The 17,853-nt window shown below is 52.5% G+C and overlaps 1 protein-coding gene across 1 annotated transcript; it reads left to right on the top strand.

Moving 5' to 3' along the window:
• Nucleotides 1-2,085: 2,085 nt before the first annotated feature.
• On the top strand, nucleotides 2,086-7,666 carry LOC136315076 (uncharacterized). The gene is made up of 2 exons (XM_066246258.1): nucleotides 2,086-3,322; nucleotides 7,608-7,666. The coding sequence occupies exons 1-2, from the start codon at nucleotides 2,086-2,088 to the stop codon at nucleotides 7,664-7,666; spliced, it is 1,296 nt and encodes a 431-aa protein (XP_066102355.1).
• Nucleotides 7,667-17,853: the final 10,187 nt, after the last annotated feature.

The following is a 17,853-nucleotide window of genomic DNA, read 5'->3' as shown; positions in this document are numbered from 1 at the left end:
ACCCAGACCTCTGCTGGCGCGGAGAGTGCTGGGGGGCCAGAAACTTGGGGAAGAGCCAGGACTTCGGGGACAGGCTGACTAGAGAGTCACACCATTGCATCATCCACAGGATATGTGATCTACAGCAAGTTACTTCAACCCTCTAGGCCTCTAATTGCCTGTCTGAAAGATGGAGGCAAAAGTAATTCCTACTCTTTGGCTTGATGTCCAGCTAGAGCCGTGCCAGTTTCGAAAGTACTGAGATGTTTGGTACAAACAGCGGTTCCCCGAGTCTGCTGTTCAGCCCAGAGGAGACCCTGGGAACTTGTTTGAAATGCACATTCTAGGCTCCAGCCCAGACCCACTCAAAGGAAACTCCAGGGCTGTAGCCCAGTGATCTATGTTCTTCAACAAGCCTTCCAGGTGATTCTAAAGCAGACTAAAGTTTAAGACCCCTTATCAAGCCTCACCCACCCACTCCCACCCCAGTGTGCCCTGCAACCTGTCTTCCAAAGTGGCTGAACCGGCCACACCTGTGGTGGTGCAGTGGATGAAGCATTCTGTGGTTGCCGGTTTGAGACTCCAAGCTTGCCCGGTCAAGGCACATATAAGAGGCAAGCAACTATTATGAGTTGATGCCTCCTGTTCCTCACTCCCTCTTTCTCTCTCTCTCTAAAACCAATAAATAAATACAAAGATTTTTAAATGGTTGAACCATTTTGCACTCCCACCAGCAATGAATGAGGGTTCCTGCTGCTCTGCATGCTCTGTGTCCATGCCAGCATTTGGTGTTGGCAGTGTTTTGGACTTTGGCCACCCGAACAGGTGTGCGGTGGTGTCCTGTAATTTGCATTTCCCTGGTGACATGCAATGGGGAGCATCTTTCATATGCTTACTTGCCAACTGCATCTCTTCTTTGGTGAGGTGTCTATTCAGGCCTTTTACCCACTTTTTTTCTTAAATCAGGTGATTTTCCATTTGTTATGTTTTAAGAGTTCTTCGAATATTTTGAATAACAGTCCTTTCTCAGATGTGTCTTTTGCAAATATTTTTTCTCCCAGTCTGTGGCTTATCTTTTCATTTTCTAGAGGTTGGTTGATGCTTTTTGTTTAATTTTGTTTTGTTTTAGTAATGTAGAGAAAAGAGGTAAAAATAATAAATATTTAGGAAGAGATGAGTGTTATAAGAACTCTCAAACGAAAGCGCCCATCTGCTTCTCCACCCCTTCCCCTCTCCTTCCTCTCTGTCTCTCTCTTCCCCTCCCGCAGCCAAGGCTCCATTGGAGCAAAGTTGGCCCAGGCGCTGAGGATGGCTCTGTGGCCTCTGCCTCAGATGCTAGAATGGCTCTGGTTGCAACAGAGCAACACCCCAGATGGGCAGAGCATCGCCCCCTGGTGGGCATGCTGGATGGATCCCAGTTGGGCGCATGTGGGAGTCTGTCTGACTGCCTCCCCATTTCCAACTTCAGGAAAAAAAATAATAACTCTCAAACGTCCCACAGTGAAAGTTCTCCTGAGGTCCCGGGACACATGCCAACTGGCTCTAACCAGTCCCCTGGCTCCTGTCCCTTATTTCCACTTATCTGCAAAGACAAACATCCCCAGGACAATTTTCTGCTTCAATAGACAAATAATCACTTCCTTAACCCTTTGGGGACCACTGACGTCTTTGAGAATCTGAACAAAGCCACCATCCTCCCCAGAAGAATGCACGTGCACGCACCAGCACACACTCTACACACCAACTCGGGTGTCCGCACACTCCTGAGGCCAGACCATGTTCAGTGACCCCACAGCAAGCGGCTCCAAACACTGAGGCAGAAAAGAAAGACCTGAGGTGCCATTGGGCCACCAAGGAGCAAAGTACCAGCCATTTTCTTTTCAAAGGAAAACCCAAACCCACAGCTCCAAAGGGTGAGAAAGTCATCCTAGATCGCATTTCAGATCCGCAGTCCAGGAAATCCAGAAGGCAGGAGAGGTGAGACAGCAAGCCTGCCATCAGGGTGGGCTCCCTCCTCACCATGCAGCCCTCCTCACCGTGCAGCCCTCCTCACCATGCAGCCCTCCTCACCATGCAGCCCTCCTCCACCATGCAGCCCTCTTCACCATGCAGCCCTCCTCCATCATGCAGCCCTCTTCCATCATGCAGCCCTCCTCCACCATGCAGCCCTTCTCACCATGCAGCCCTCCTCCACCATGCAGCCCTCCTCACCATGCAGCCCTCCTCTACAATGCAGCCCTCCTCACCGTGCAGCCCTCCTCTACAATGCAGCCCTCCTCACCGTGCAGCCATCTTCCACCATGCAGTCCTCCTCACCATGCAGCCCTCCTCCACCATGCAGCCCTCCTCACCATGCAGCCCTCTTCCATCATGCAGCCCTCTTCCACCATGCAGCCCTCTTCCACCATGCAGCCCTCCTCACCGTGCAGCCCTCCTCACCATGCAGCCATCTTCCACCATGCAGTCCTCCTCACCATGCAGCCCTCCTCACCGTGCAGCCCTCCTCACCGTGCAGCCCTCCTCCACCATGCAGCCCTCCTCACCATGCAGCCCTCCTCACCATGCAGTCCTCCTCACCATGCAGCCCTCCTCCACCATGCAGCCCTCCTCACCGTGCAGCCCTCCTCACCATGCAGCCCTCCTCACCGTGCAGCCCTCCTCACCGTGCAGCCCTCCTCACCATGCAGCCATCTTCCACCATGCAGTCCTCCTCACCATGCAGCCCTCCTCCACCATGCAGCCCTCCTCACCATGCAGCCCTCTTCCATCATGCAGCCCTCTTCCACCATGCAGCCCTCTTCCACCATGCAGCCCTCCTCACCGTGCAGCCCTCCTCACCATGCAGCCATCTTCCACCATGCAGTCCTCCTCACCATGCAGCCCTCCTCACCGTGCAGCCCTCCTCACCGTGCAGCCCTCCTCACCGTGCAGCCCTCCTCCACCATGCAGCCCTCCTCACCATGCAGCCCTCCTCACCATGCAGCCCTCCTCACCATGCAGTCCTCCTCACCATGCAGCCCTCCTCCACCATGCAGCCCTCCTCACCGTGCAGCCCTCCTCACCGTGCAGCCATCTTCCATCATGCAGCCCTCTTCCACCATGCAGCCCTCCTCCACCATGCAGCCCTCCTCACCATGCAGCCCTCCTCACCGTGCAGCCCTCCTCACCGTGCAGCCCTCCTCACCATGCAGCCATCTTCCATCATGCAGCCCTCTTCCACCATGCAGCCCTCCTCACTGTGCAGCCCTCCTCACCATGCAGCCCTCTTCCATCATGCAGCCCTCTTCCACCATGCAGCCCTCCTCCAGGAACCTGGAAGTCAGCCACGTGCCTGCAGGACACAGTGCCCCTCCACCTCATTCTAGGACATTATACAGAGGTTTCTGCCTTCCTGGGCCTCGGGTTCACGGTGCATGTCCCTACTAAGCACCAGCATTGTGCCAGGCGCTGTGCTGCAACAGATCCAACTGGTAAGAGCTAACATGTATTACATGCCTCTTGTATGTGCACACTGCTCTAAGGACTGTGCAGATGTTATCTCCTTTAATTCTCACCACAACTCTCTGAGGTAGATGCTTTATCAATGAGGACACTGAGGGACAGGGAAATCAAGCAACTTGCTCGTGGATACCCAGCTAGAAAGCGGTGAAGCAGGATTTGAACCCAGACTGTCTGATCTCAGAACACACTCTTAGCCAGTACTGTTTACTCCTTCTCGAGACGAAAGCAGATACAGTCCCTGCTTCATGGACCTCACAGGCTAGCTAGTACACAGCATGGCCCATGCACTACCTGTTCTTTTCCTAAGTGAAGTTTTACTGGACCACAACCACATTTATTTGTATACTTATTGTGTCCACTTTAACACAACCATGGCAGAATTGAGGGGTGTGACAGACTCTAGAGCCCTCAAAATTTACATTTGCTATACAGTCCTTTACAGAGAAAGTATGCCAACTCCTGGTCTTCAGAACCACCCTGCCCATCCCTGGGCCATTAGAGGGACACCCAAGGTAATGATAGAGACAATTACCGCTTGGTCTAAGAAGTGACCGACACACCAGCCAGAGTATATCCAGCCTGTCACCCAACTACTACTCGTCTCCAGGATGATCAGCGAAGACAATATGGGAGTAACCTGCTCCTAATTGTCCCATTGTCACTCAATGTCCTAGGGCCCAGGGAGGACAGGTGGGGCACTGACTAGCAAGAGCCACAGCTAGTTCCAGGTGGAGGGTCCGTGTACAAAGAACAGATCCGTTCTCAGGGGTCCAGACACTACAGGCAGCTTGGGAGAGGGTGAGCTCTGCCTTCCCCCAGAGGGCTTGATCACTGACCCATCTCACCATTCACTATCTACTAAGCGCCCACTGAGTGCCGTGGCCCTGGGGTGGGCACTATGCTCAAAGCGAGTCCCACCATGGCTACAGTCTAGATGAAACCACACACTGGACGGGATTAGACAGAAAACACCGCACTGCCCCTTCTAATCCTGACATGCGCTGCCCCGGTGGCCTCCGGGCTTTGCGCCTTGGCAATGGAGGCCCTGTACTCGGGTCTCGGGAGACACACGGGGAAGATCGAATGTGAAGAAAGCCACCCTCCACCATTTTCCTTTCTTCCAGCTCTTTCCAAGTCTTACATCCTTCTAGGGCAGAGCAGCTTGCTCAGCAAATAGCACTCAGCATGGAGATATATATATATCTATATATGAAATAAGCCCCAAGTTCTTTTATTCCGCCTTGATTAAATGGCACCTAATGAAAAAAACATTAAGGAAAGAAGCTATTGACACAAGCGCTTTGAGGACGCAAAACCTCGGGCTCGCCTGAGCCTCTGCAAAGGCAGATGAAAAAGGTTAGAAAATATTTACATTCCGGAGACAAAATTTAGGTTAAATCCATACTGTTTCCTGTCTCTTGTCATCCTAAAGCTGAGTTGCCGTCTAAGTCTAGTTATGAAAAAAAAAAGGGGGGGGGGGAATAACTTTCCTGTCACGCCGAAGAGTTTAAGAGTTCTAAGGACGGTAAACTTGTCATCTCGAGACCATCCAAGTCCGCTCCGGGACACACCGCCGTGAAATGTTTGCTGGAGGAAACTGTTCGCTCGGAGGGGCTAAGCGGTGTTTATTAAGGGATGTTGAATTTCCTCACCAGCCTTGCTATAATTAATACGCCAACGATGACCCCATTGGTCTTGTTATAATTTAACCAGTGAGAAAAACTCAGCAGAGCCTCTTAAAATTAGGAGCATGACTAAAAGGCATCCCTTCTCTCTCAAAAAAAAAAAAAAAAAGGTAAAATAAACAAGTTGTTCCAACAGATTAAGTTCAAAACGCCATGCAGAATCTCAATTTTCCACAACAGGAGGATTATTGTGTAAGGAGGTTTAATGAGACTGCCTGAAGACTTTCGTCCCTCGCTCATGCCAACACGCGCACGTACAACGTCAGGTCACCAGGGTACATTCTAGAGGCCCAGCCACCGCTCATTCCTGCTACTTCACTCCAAGTCTGCCGAAAATACAAAAAGTGCATCTTCTCCACAGGCCATTAGCCAGAATCTGCATTTCTGCCCCCGGAGCTCAGCGCCATAGAGAGGCTCTGGGAACGCTGAGGGAGGCCGCAGGGTGGGGAGCCGCGGTGGGAGACGGGAGGCTGCTCGGTTCTGGTTCTCTGGCCCAGCACAGGCCTCCTGGAGCCAGGGCTGCCCCTGGAAGGGCCATTTGCCTCTCAATGCATTTTCTCCTCCCACTGGGGATCAGGGAAATGGTGCTGGCTGCTGTTGAAAGCTTTTTGGGTTGGACACAAATATTAACAGAATGACAACTGGAAAATAACAAATATGACGTTACTACACCAGGCATCTCTCCAGGGAGCTGGCAGGCTGGCCCCAGCAGAGCTGACAGAAAGCCATGTGGCGGTATCGGTCCTGGCCTCCCAGGCCAGGCACATCCCACTGGAAGGGACGACTCTTCTCCCTGACGCATCCTATGCGTGTCCCCAAAAGCAGGCTCGGGCTGAAGGTGTGGCTTGTGGGGCTCCAGGAGGACACTCAGGGCAGGGCTCTATTTTGAAAGACAAGTGCTCAATAGAAAATAGTTGAAACTAGCCCTGGCTCATGGCTCAGTGGATAGAGCATCGGCCAGACGTGTGGACGTCCCAGGTTTGATTCCTGGTCAGGGCACACAGAAGAAGCAACCATCTGCTTCTCCCCCCTCTTCCCCTTTCTCTCCCTCTTCCCCTCCAAAAGCCAGTGGCCCAGTTGGCTTGAGCATGGCCCCAGGCACTAAAGATGGCTCAGTTGGTCCAAGCACATCAGTCTCAGGTGCTAAAAGTAGCCAGTTGATTCAATCATCAGCCCCAGATGGGGGTTGCCAGATGGATCCCGGTCAGGGCACATGTGAGAATCTGCCTCACGATCTCCCCCCCTCACCTAAAAAAAGAAAGAAAGAAAGAGGGAAAGAAAGAAAGAGAGAGAGAGAGAGAGAAAGAAAGAAAGAAAGAAAGAAAGAAAGAAAGAAAGAAAGAAAGAAAGAAAGAAAGAAAGAGAAAATAGTTGAAACCATCCTCAATTTCTAGGCTAGGCTAAACTGAGAACCAGCTAGGTACCAAAGAGGCATTGAATCCTCACCGGCTCTCGGAACTGAAGGACACCCAGACATCCAGGGGCAACCCCCCTCCCCTGCACAGTGAGAACACCCAAATGAAGATAAAAAGCTCTGGGGAGGCACCTTCTACCTCCCTCCCCTGCCCTGCCCTTTCCTGCCATGTTGGACCATCTCAGCTCCTTCTTCCCATTCTCCTTCCTCTCCCTACCTCCTTCCCCTTCCGTCTCCCAGCACCCACCCTGCCCCTCCCCAGTTCCTTTTCCTGTGGCCTCTATCAGTTCACCTGAGCCTTCACGTGCTCAGCAAAAGGCATTTCTCGCAAACTCGGGAGACAGACCTGCTAGCGAGAGGGGCCAACACCATGCGGAACGCCAGGACAGAGCCAAGGGGTCACTGTCCTCAGGCTCACCAGAAGGACAGGACTGCAGCTCTATCCTATTGGGAAGGCTGCAAGATACAATGTCAGAGACACGAGCTCTAAGTTCAAGAGACTCTGGTTCGAATCCCAGCTCTAACAGTTACTCGCTGTGTGATTCTGAGCAAGTTACCCTCCCTCTCTGGACCTCTGTTTCTTACTCTGCGAAAGTGGGAATAATAGCACCCATCTCAGAGTTGCTGTAAAGACTCAAAGAGCATCTGGCCCATGACTGGTGATCAGTAAGTGAGTCCATCCCTTTTCCTTCCCTCTCCTTTCTGTAAGTCAGGAGTGTGGCTCTCTGGTCCCCCGTGGCTTCCTTGAGAAACAGCCCAGGAGACTGTGTCAGGACCTATCCACATCACGCCTCCCTCCCTGCTCAGGACAAGCCAACATCTGCAGGGTGTTCTGCATTTTGTATCAAGCCTCTGCAGGGCCAGTTCAGAAAACCACAGTTAAAAGTCAAGTAGGGTCAGACTCGGGGGGTGAGTACTCATGAGAGTACTCCCATGTGTGAAGGGAACGGGGTTCTGGGTGGCTCGCTTGGTCAACGAGGTCTCCCCAAACCTGTTAACAACTGATTCCACTCCACCTCTCTCTTTAGCCCTGGAGTACTCGGCCCTCAAGCAACTGCTGCTCAGACAGCTGGCCTGGCCCACCTGAAGGCCCCTGGGCCGGACACTGCCACTCAGTCTATTCGAAGATGGGCCTGCCCCTCCACGCATGAAGGTCAGTCAGGACTCCCCTTCCTGGAAGGAGTCTCACCCCAGCCCCCAGGCATGCACGCCTTCATGCAGTCAGATCACTGGGTATTTTCTAAGGGTCTCCCCTGGTCTGTCCATGAGAATATGCAGGGACTACATAAAGTCCGGGGAAAAAATCTACAGCTGTACATTCAAAACATTTCCTAGAATAAAAGCCATGTTGATGATCAGTAACATTAGTACAGCACTTTGAAATTTCTGCAAAATCTTTATGCATTTAAACCCTGTCAAAGTAAGCTAACTGCTATAACGAATGACCCCAAAATTTCAATGCTTTAACACGATGAAAGAATTTCTTCTTCTTGTCACATTTCAATGCAGATGGGCAGAGGGGAGGGGAATCTACCCCGTGTAGACACTGGGGACCCAGGCTCTTTTCCTCATACAGCATTGCCCTCCTCCAGAATCTCCCAGTCCTTCACTTCTAGGGCCCAGGCAGGGAGAGGCAGCGTATGGGAGATCGTGGAGAAGGTTTCTACGGGCCAGGCCGAGAGGCGAGGGACCTGGGTTCCACATACATTCATAGGCCAGAACTCACATGGTCCACCCAATTCCAAGGGAGGCTAGATGCTAGGAGGAAAGGGACAGGAACTGGCAAACAGCACCCTGTCTTTGCTACAAAACCATGAGATGAGTATTATTTCCCCAAAGAAGGAAACTAAGGCCCAACGTGGTTGACAATGCCCGATACCACTGTCCGTACGTGCACAGAGACAAGGCCTGAGCCCAAGACTTCCAGCTCCGGTCCGTTCTTTCTCACACGGGGAGCTCCTACTTCTCAGGAATACATGTCGCTGGGCAAGTTAGTGAGTCTGAAGAATGACTCAGATTTTCCCATCTGTTTTTTGAATGTGTATACCAGGAGCTCTCTGAAGCCAAAGCCCATTTATCTTCGGATCCCCGGGACCTGGTGCAATGCCACACAGGAGGCCCCGTAAACACTTGCTGAGTGATGGGTGGGCGAACTGGGAGACTCTAAGTTGTGCCACCAGAAACCCAATGCCGCTAAACTTATTAAGGTTCCTGTTCTTCATTTTTTTTTCTTGGTTCCTTAATTTCAAAGTAAAATCGCTCTTTAAAACATCCCGTCTCTCTTAGCTGAACCATAGCGAGAGGTATTTCTCCGTAAGGAGAGATGAGACTCTGCATGAAGAAAATTGTCGAGGCCATGCAAACACTCTTCAAAGAACCCGACTGAAGAGAGTGCAACCAAACCTCAGGCTCCAGAAATTCCCAGGGCCATTCAACACAAAGGAGCCAGGAAGCCAGTCTGAAAGTGGAAGCCAAACAAGCAGGCAGTTGATTCAAGAAGACCTAGGCCCTGGCCGGTTGGCTCAGTGGTAGAGCATCGGCCTGGCGTGCAGGAGTCCTGGGTTCGATTCCCAGCCAGGGCACACAGGAGAAGCGTCCATCTGCTTCTCCACCCCTCCCCCTCTCCTTTTTCTCTGTCTCTTTCTTCCCCTCCCGCAGCCAAGGCTCCATTGGAGCAAAGTTGGCCCAGGCGCTAAGGATGGCACCATGGCCTCTGCCTCAGGTGCTAGAATGGCTCTGGTTGCAACAGAGCGACGCCCTAGATGGGCAGAGCATCGCCCCCTGGTGGGCATGCTGGGTGGATCCCGGTCAGGCGCATGCAGGAGTCTCTCTGACTGCCTCTCCGTTTCCAGCTTCAGAAAAATACAAAAAATAAAATAAAAAAGAAGACCTAGCACCAACCTGCTAAGATGACTTCCAGGAAAAGAGTCCCTGAAAACTCATGACAGAGAATGAGTGCAGCCATCGAGCCTGCAGTGTGACACAGACAGATGGGAGACCATGGTAGCTGCCTTTTTCTGGGGTCTCTCACAAACTCTTTTTGCTGGTGCCCCAAAGGACAATACTTAACATGTGTGTCCCCTGCTAACCCCTTGCTGGTGCCCCAAAGGACAACACTTAACATGTGTGTCCCCTGCTAACCCCAGAGAGAGATCCACAGGCGTTGCGAGTGTGATGACCTTACGAAGTTAAGAAGGACATGAGAACTATCAGGGCAATTCAGGGGACGCACTGGTTCCCTGTAGTTAGCTGACACGACTCTGTGCCGTTCGCAGGAGCAAACAGATCTTCCTCAATAAGGAGCCCCACACGCAGTTACCGAGCACTTTCTATACAGCAGACGCAGTGGATAGAGGCACGTATTAATGAGCTAGGCTACCCTTTGGTAACGAACCCCCATTGTTCCGTGATTGAAAACACAAGAGGCGGGCTTCTTTCTCATGTGACAGCCCAGGGAGGACAGTCAGGTCCTCCACCATCGCTCAGGGGCCCTACAAGGTCACCAGGCTGTCCCCATGCCTTTGGGTCCTGTCATCATCTGCAGCAAGCTGCTAAGGGAGAAAGGGGCCCCCGGGGACACTCCCACTCTCTGGTCTTGGAGCAGCACATTCTGGCAGGAAGGAGACAGCCTCTCCCACCTGCCAGAGAGGCCAAGAGAAACAGGGGGCCAAGGAGCCCTCCCCAGACTTCCTCACCCCCAATCAGCTCTGCTAACGATGCACGCACAGTCACCACGCTTTGGTGGCGAGGGGCAGGCCAGTTTCTGGAAGCCCTCGCCAGCCTGCTTCGGAGTTCAGCCCTCCCCCTCGCTGCAGTTCCCAAAGCTCCTGCAAAGCTGGGGCTCATCACCCACCCAGAAGTCAAGCCTTCAACCATTCAGTCAACATTTACCTATTGATTCATACTCTGTGCCAAGCACGAGGCTGGGTGCTAGGGGCACAGTATTGCATAAGCCACATGTGGCCCACGGCTCCCTGCAACTCACATTCTTGTGTGCAGGAAACAAAGGTCAACCAATTATTAAACACACGGTTCCCTAAAGCAGTAAGAATCTTAAAGGAAATAAAACAGAGCCTTGTGAAAGGTCAAGGGTCAGAGACGCACTCTGAGACCTAAGAGGAGAGAAGGAGCAGCCGCAGGGGCGGCAGGGGAGGGCGTCCCCAGACAGCAAGTCCCAAGTCCCTGGGGCAGGAAGGGCCCGGGGAGGGCTTCCCCAGACAGCAAGTCCCAAGTCCCTGGGGCAGGAAGGACCCGGGGAGGGCTTCCCCAGACAGCAAGTCCCAAGTCCCTGGGGCAGGAAGGGCCCGGGGAGGGCTTCCCCAGACAGCAAGTCCCAAGTCCCTGGGGCAGGAAGGGCCCGGGGAGGGCTTCGCCAGACAGCAAGTCCCAAGTCCCTGGGGCAGGAAGGGCCCGGGGAGGGCTTCCCCAGACAGCAAGTCCCAAGTCCCTGGGGCAGGAAGGGTCCGGGGAGGGCGTCCCCAGACAGCAAGTCCCAAGTCCCTGGGGCAGGAAGGGTCCGGGGAGGGCGTCCCCAGACAGCAAGTCCCAAGTCCCTGGGGCAGGAAGGGCCCGGGGAGGGCTTCCCCAGACAGCAAGTCCCAAGTCCCTGGGGCAGGAAGGGCCCGGGGAGGACTTCCCCAGACAGCAAGTCCCAAGTCCCTGGGGCAGGAAGGGCCCGGGGAGGACTTCCCCAGACAGCAAGTCCCAAGTCCCTGGGGCAGGAAGGGTCCGGAGAGGGCCTCCCCAGACAGCAAGTCCCAAGTCCCTGGGGCAGGAAGGGCCCGGGGAGGACTTCCCCAGACAGCAAGTCCCAAGTCCCTGGGGCAGGAAGGACCCGGGGAGGGCTTCCCCAGACAGCAAGTCCCAAGTCCCTGGGGCAGGAAGGGCCCGGGGAGGGCTTCCCCAGACAGCAAGTCCCAAGTCCCTGGGGCAGGAATGGCCCGGAGGGCTTCCCCAGACAGCAAGTCCCAAGTCCCTGGGGCAGGAAGGGCCCGGGGAGGGCTTCCCCAGACAGCAAGTCCCAAGTCCCTGGGGCAGGAAGGGCCCGGGGACAGACTGGAAGGCCAATGTGGCTGGGGCCCGTCGGGATGGGATCAGAGAGGTCAGCAGAGCGGGGTACGGTGAAAGGTCACTCAGTCACTCAACAAATGTTACTGTGCACCAGCAATGAGCCCAGAGACTGAAGAGATCGCAATGAAGACATAAAGCCCTGCCCTTGTGGAGCCTGCAGGTGGGGGGGAGGAGCACGAAGGGGGGGACATCATGAAGTCAACAAATAGATGAATAAACCACCTCGCTCAAATGGATGAATAAACAACCTCTCATAAGGCGTGTAAGAGCTCTGAGGAGATACGAGAACAGGTCACTAGGGCAGCTACTGCAGATGGGACAGAAAGACGAGGCCACTGCTGAGGGGGGCAGAGACCCAGAGGAAGTGAGGGGATGAGTCACGTGCGACTCGTGAGGCTGAAGGTGCGGAGAACAGAGAGATGTTGGGGTGCCGGACAACGTACAGGGTCCCCAGTTACATCTGAAATCCAGATAAACAAATATTGCACGGGCACACTTTCACTAAAAATTATTCATTGTCTGTCCAAAGTTCAATGTTAACTGGGCATTCTGTAATTTTTGTTCGCTAACCCTGGCAACCACAGAGAGAGAGCAGAAGGTAGGAACACCCGCGGGGGGACGTGCTTAGTGAGGTCTGAGCGCAGCGCACAGGCTGCTGTGGGGCGTGTGCGGGCAGCGAGGCAGGATGGGGAGGCAGCGGCCGGAGCCCTCAGGTGTGGGAGCCACCGTGGGCACTCGGGTTTCACTCTAAGTGCAGGAAGACCTGGGAGGACTCTGAGCAGCTACGTGAAGGACAGAAACAGGAGACACAAAACCGTTACCCTAATGACCCCCCTCCAGAAATGTCAAGTGAAGGAGGTCAAAGATCAAGCTTAGCCCAGATCCTGCTATACCACACCTGCCACAGGGTAACCATAGTGATGGGAACTGGGGGACCACTAGCTCTGATGGGACCATCGTTCTGCAGGCGGTGCACCTTCTCCGACTCCCTCTTCTCTCATTCTTCTCCAAGTCCCCGATCAGTGGGGCTCGGAGGGTAAATCGGGGTGTCCAGAGCTCAGGCTGCCCCTATTCCCTCAGCCCCCAGGGAGGAGTCTGCACTAGACAAGTCCCCCTTCTCTTCCGACCTGACTGCTCTTCTGTCAAGCGTGGGGTCGTGACAGTGGGAAGGAAGGGGCCGGATCTGCGTGGGTCCAGCCACTACCACGGATTCCTTCTCCATCGTCAGCGGGGCTGCGCCGACAGTCCGGGCTCCCGGCGCTCCAGCTGTCGGCTTTTATCAACAGCGAGAGTAAACACAGGCAGATGCTGGCGGTTCCCAGGATGCTCTGGAAAGCTTCTCGCACTCAGCTTGAAAAGGAACATTTTTCTGGGATTAATTCAGGACTGGATTCTCTAAGACTCTAGATTCCAGCAGAGAGGGGACAAGGAAAGAGCTGGGACAAGAGGTCTGTCCCTTAAAGATGTGAGGGAAGGAGGTTTGCTCTTGACCTCTGAAGAAACTCTGGACCTCAGTTTCCCACAGAGGCGTTCGATTCTAGTTTCAGTGGATAAAGGATCTTCCACAGAAAGTATTGATCCAGGACTTGATGTGGGAGTCATAGATCTACCTAGAAGGCGTTCTCCAGGGGCTTGTCTCTGTCTCTGGCTTTGTCCTCTAATAAAACATCTACCCCAACGGCCGAATAAAAACATGCTGTTTAAGTTCACAGACAACTGCAAACAGAGTGGTCGCGTGATGTAGGGGGGTAAATACGGAGCCAGCTGGGTAGCGCTGGGCAACTTGCTTAACCACTCTGAGCTGCAGTTTCTGCATCTGTAAAATAAATAATAGTTCCTGCCTCTTTAGATGGGTCTGAAGATTTGAGCTGCCTTGTGTGAGGTGCCTGTGTGGGAAAATGGTCCGAGACTAGACCGCCCTGAAACAAGTCTTTGGTGCGGACTTTGGAATCCCAAGTCCTCTGAGGGCAGAAGGCTGCCCCGGCAAGCACTGATCAGATTGTTTATAGGAAACAGCTGATCCCTGTGGCCATTTTCCTATTGCCCGTCCCAATGTCTGGCACAAAGGACACACTCAGTAGGGAGTAGTTCCCTTCCCTCGGTTCTGTCCTCTGTAAAATGGGGACAATAAATGTATAAATGTAATTAGTACCTGAAACCCAATTGACTCTACAAAGGCAGACAGTTATTGGATAGCTACCATGAACAGGAGTAATGGACCAGAATCAAGAAAATTCACGTTAATTATTCACAATGGCCAAGACACAGAAACAACAAAAATATCCTTCAGTAGAGGATTGGATAAAGAAGATGTGGTACGTATATACAATGGAATACCACTCAGCCATAAAAAAAAAAAAAGATGAAATATTGCCATTTGTGACCACATGGATGGATCTTGAGAATATCAGGCTAAGCAAAATAATAGGTCAAGAACCATAGATTTGGCCCTGGCCGGTTGGGTCAGCAGTAGAGCGTCGGCCTGGAGTGCGGGGGACCCGGGTTCGATTCCCGGCCAGGGCACATAGGAGAAGTGCCCATTTGCTTCTCCACCCCCCCCTTCCTCTCTGTCTCTCTCTTCCCCTCCTGTAGCCAAGGCTCCATTGGAGCAAAGATGGCCCGGGCGCTGGGGATGGCTCCTTGGCCTCTGCCCCAGGTGCTAGAGTGGCTCTGGTCGCGGCAGAGCGACGCCCCAGAGGGGCAGAGCATCGCCCCCTGGTGGGCAGAGCGTCGCCCCTGATGGGCGTGCCGGGTGGATCCTGGTCGGGTGCATGCGGGAGTCTGTCTGACTGTCTCTCCCCGTTTCCAGCTTCAGAAAAATACAAAAAAAAAAAAAAAAAAAAAAAAAAGAACCATAGATTTTACTCATATATGGTATATAAAACTGAAAACAACATACAAAAACTTATAGACAGATAACAGTATAGGGATTACCAGAGGAAAGGGGCGGGGAGTAGGAGAGGCAGTAGTAGATCAAATATATGATGACAGAAGGAGACTTGCCTTGGGATGGTGAGCACACAATGCAGTATATAGATGTCGCCTCAATAAATGTCATAAAAAGTTTTTAAATCCACATTAATAAGCCATGCAATTAAAAATTAATAACAGCACAGAGAATACAAGCTTGATACCACTTCCAGTGAAAAAAGACCCAAGAGTTTTAATTAGCCGCGAGCTCAGCTTGCAACAAGAGTGGGACACATTTACCCTGAGAAGCTTATGCAATCATAGATCACATAATAATAAAAATTAACATCTATTGAATATTTACTACGTCCCAAGCGATACTCTTAAGTGTTGTACTCTACTCATTTAATGCCCCCAACGACACTATTCACCACGACTTTTATCACTAGTTTACTGATGACAAAGCTCAAACAGAGAGAAGTGAGAGTAAATCACCTGCGGTCACGGAGCTTGTTCATAGCAGAGCTGGGACAGACCTCGCGGAGCTCTGCACGGCTCAGACAGACCCCGTCTGGAGTGACGGCGTCCGTTCTGAGCACCCTGTCAGATGCAGCCACGTTGTCCCTCCCCTGATGTCACCCCCCCCCCCCCGCAGCCTGCAACTGTCTTTTGCCAACAGGACGCAGAGGTTAACAATGGCCTTGTTTAGAATTAAGCTGCCCACTCAGGCCCAGGCTCCAAAGGCCAAGCCATGGCATCAGGATGTCCACATTGTCCCTCAGATCATTCTCACCGCCTATGGGGCTGGGACCCTGCACCTTGTGGAAGGGCCCTCGGTGCCCTATTGCCCATGAAATGTCACATCTCTTCCCTCTCTCCTCTCCCACAGCCCAATCTACTGATCCCTCTACGTTTATGCTCCCTGCCATTTAAAAGGATGGTAATGAGAATGAGGCAAGGTGGATATTTTTTTTTTTTACATCAATTTTTTTTTTTTTATTTATTCATTTTTAGAGAGGAGAGGGAGAGACAGAGAGAGGAGAGACAGAGAGAGAAGGGGGGGAGGAGCTGGAAGCATCAACTCCCATATATGCCTTGACCAGGCAAGCCCAGGGTTTTGAACCGGCGACCTCAGCATTTCCAGGTCGATGCTTTATTCACTGCGCCACCACAGGTCAGGCAAGGTGGATATTTTATTATTTATATTTTTAGCGAGAGAGAAGGGAAGGAGATGAGAAGCTTCAACTTGTAGTTGCGTCACTTTAGTTGTTCATTGATTGCTTCTCATATGTGCCTTGACTGGGGGGCTCAAGCCAGCAAGACAGCGGCCTTGGGCCTCAAACCATCAACCTTTGGGCTTAAGCCAGCAACCATAGGATCGTTTCAATGATCCCACACTCAAGCTTGCGAGCCTGTGTTCAACCTGGATGAGCCTGCGATCAAGCCAGCAACCTTGGGGTTTTAAGCCTGGGACCTCAGTGTCCCAGGTCGATGCTCTATCCACTGCACCACCACTAGTCAGGCCAAGCTGGATATTTCTTTGAAGTCACTTATCTTCTCTTAAAAATTCACACAAATGGAGCGTCGGCCTGGTGTGCAGAGGTCCCGGGTTCAATTCCCGGCCAGGGCACACAGGAGAAGCGTCCATCTGCTTCTCCCCCCTCCCCCACTCCTTCCTCTCTGTCTCTCTCTTCCCCTCCTGCAGCCAAGGCTACATTGGAGCAAAGATGGCCTGGGTGCTGGGGATGGCTCCTTGGCCTCTGCCCCAGGCGCTAGAGTGGCTCTGGTTGCAACAGAGCGGCGCCCCGGAGGGGCAGAGCATCGCCCCCTGGTGGGCAGAGCATCGCCCCTGGTGGGCGTACCGGGTGGATCCCGGTGGCGCATGTGGGAGTCTGTCTGACTGTCTCTCCCCGTTTCCAGCTTCAGGAAAAAAAAAAAATTCACACAAATGTTGTACTCTCCTTAAGACTATATCTGGGTTTGCTTTACTAGAAAAATAATATTTTAAGTGACTTACCATTGAGTAAAATGGACACTGTGGAGTGATGAACCATGGATTCCTGCAGCTTCCTAGAGCTCCTGGCATAGGGCGACCTGTCCCCAATCTGAAAAGCTCAGAGCTGCAGATGCATATTTCATCGCACGCGAAGATGTCCAGAGCATATCATTAGGTGATAAAAGTATGCACAGGAGGGTTCTATTTTTATACACCGTCTGGAAGGCTGCACGTCCACCAAATGTTAACAGAGGTTATCTCTGGACTGCAGGAATGTACATGGCTTTTATTTCGCTCCTTTTGCTTCTTATATATCATACAATTTTTCTACAATGAGCATATATATTACCTGTGGGGGTGGATATGGGGTTTGGGGGGAGGGTGAGCTTTGCGACTCTGGCTTCAGCGGCTGTACCTTTCGGACCTGAGGCTGCCGCCCTCAGCAGCAGGGGGCCATCCCACAAGAGGACACATGCACACCAATTACCCCACGTCCTCCTGGGGCCCCGCCTCCTCCTGGGGCCCCGCCTCACTGCTTAAGCCTGCTTGCTGTGATCTTCAATATCTGGCTGGTCCCACAGACCCCTTCCCCTCAAACCTTGCTGTGGGACACCCCAGGGGCCCATCCCCAACTCTGCTCAATCTTCCAGCAAAAGACTTCTGTGTCCTGCCCTCCCAGCAACCGACTCCTGGTGTGACCAAGGTCCTGTGTTCTCACCTCCAGTCGTGATGCTGCCGGCTCACACGCAGCGAAGTCGGGTCCTGCCCCTCACTGGACTGTCTTCCTCACATGGGATGCAGCCAGCATCTTGTCACAACTCACTGCACATTTGGAATCTTGAGAACTCCCAGCTTCTCCTCCAGAGATCAGCCCATTGCAAGTTCAGTTGCCGACCCTCTGTCTCTTCCTAGTTCTAGAATTTCAGTCCAGGACCCCTTCCTACTTTACCCATGATGTCATTAATTACAATTAACTGTATGTTGCACCACTATTATATGGCAAGCACAGGCTAAGTACTTTATATCCACTGTCTTTTACTTCTCACAATAAGCCACTAAGGTAGATTTCATAGTCCCCATTTCACAGATAAAGAAACTGAGGCTCTGGGAGACTGAGTGACGTTTAAGAGAGCTGGTCTGATTATTGCCCATTTAATGAATCACTCCCAACTTAGTGGGGGTTTTTTGTGTTTTGTTTTTGTTTGTTTGTTTGTTTGTTTTGTATATTTCTGAAGTTGGAAACGGGGAGGCAGTCAGACAGACTCCCACATGCGCCTGACCAGGATCCACCTGGCACA

The sequence above is a fragment of the Saccopteryx bilineata genome, chromosome 11 (assembly GCF_036850765.1).
Source record: "Saccopteryx bilineata isolate mSacBil1 chromosome 11, mSacBil1_pri_phased_curated, whole genome shotgun sequence".
NCBI classification, from domain to species: Eukaryota; Metazoa; Chordata; class Mammalia; order Chiroptera; family Emballonuridae; genus Saccopteryx; species Saccopteryx bilineata.
The sequence above is the reverse complement of the archived record's forward strand: the minus strand, read 5'-3'. Positions and strand labels throughout refer to the sequence as shown.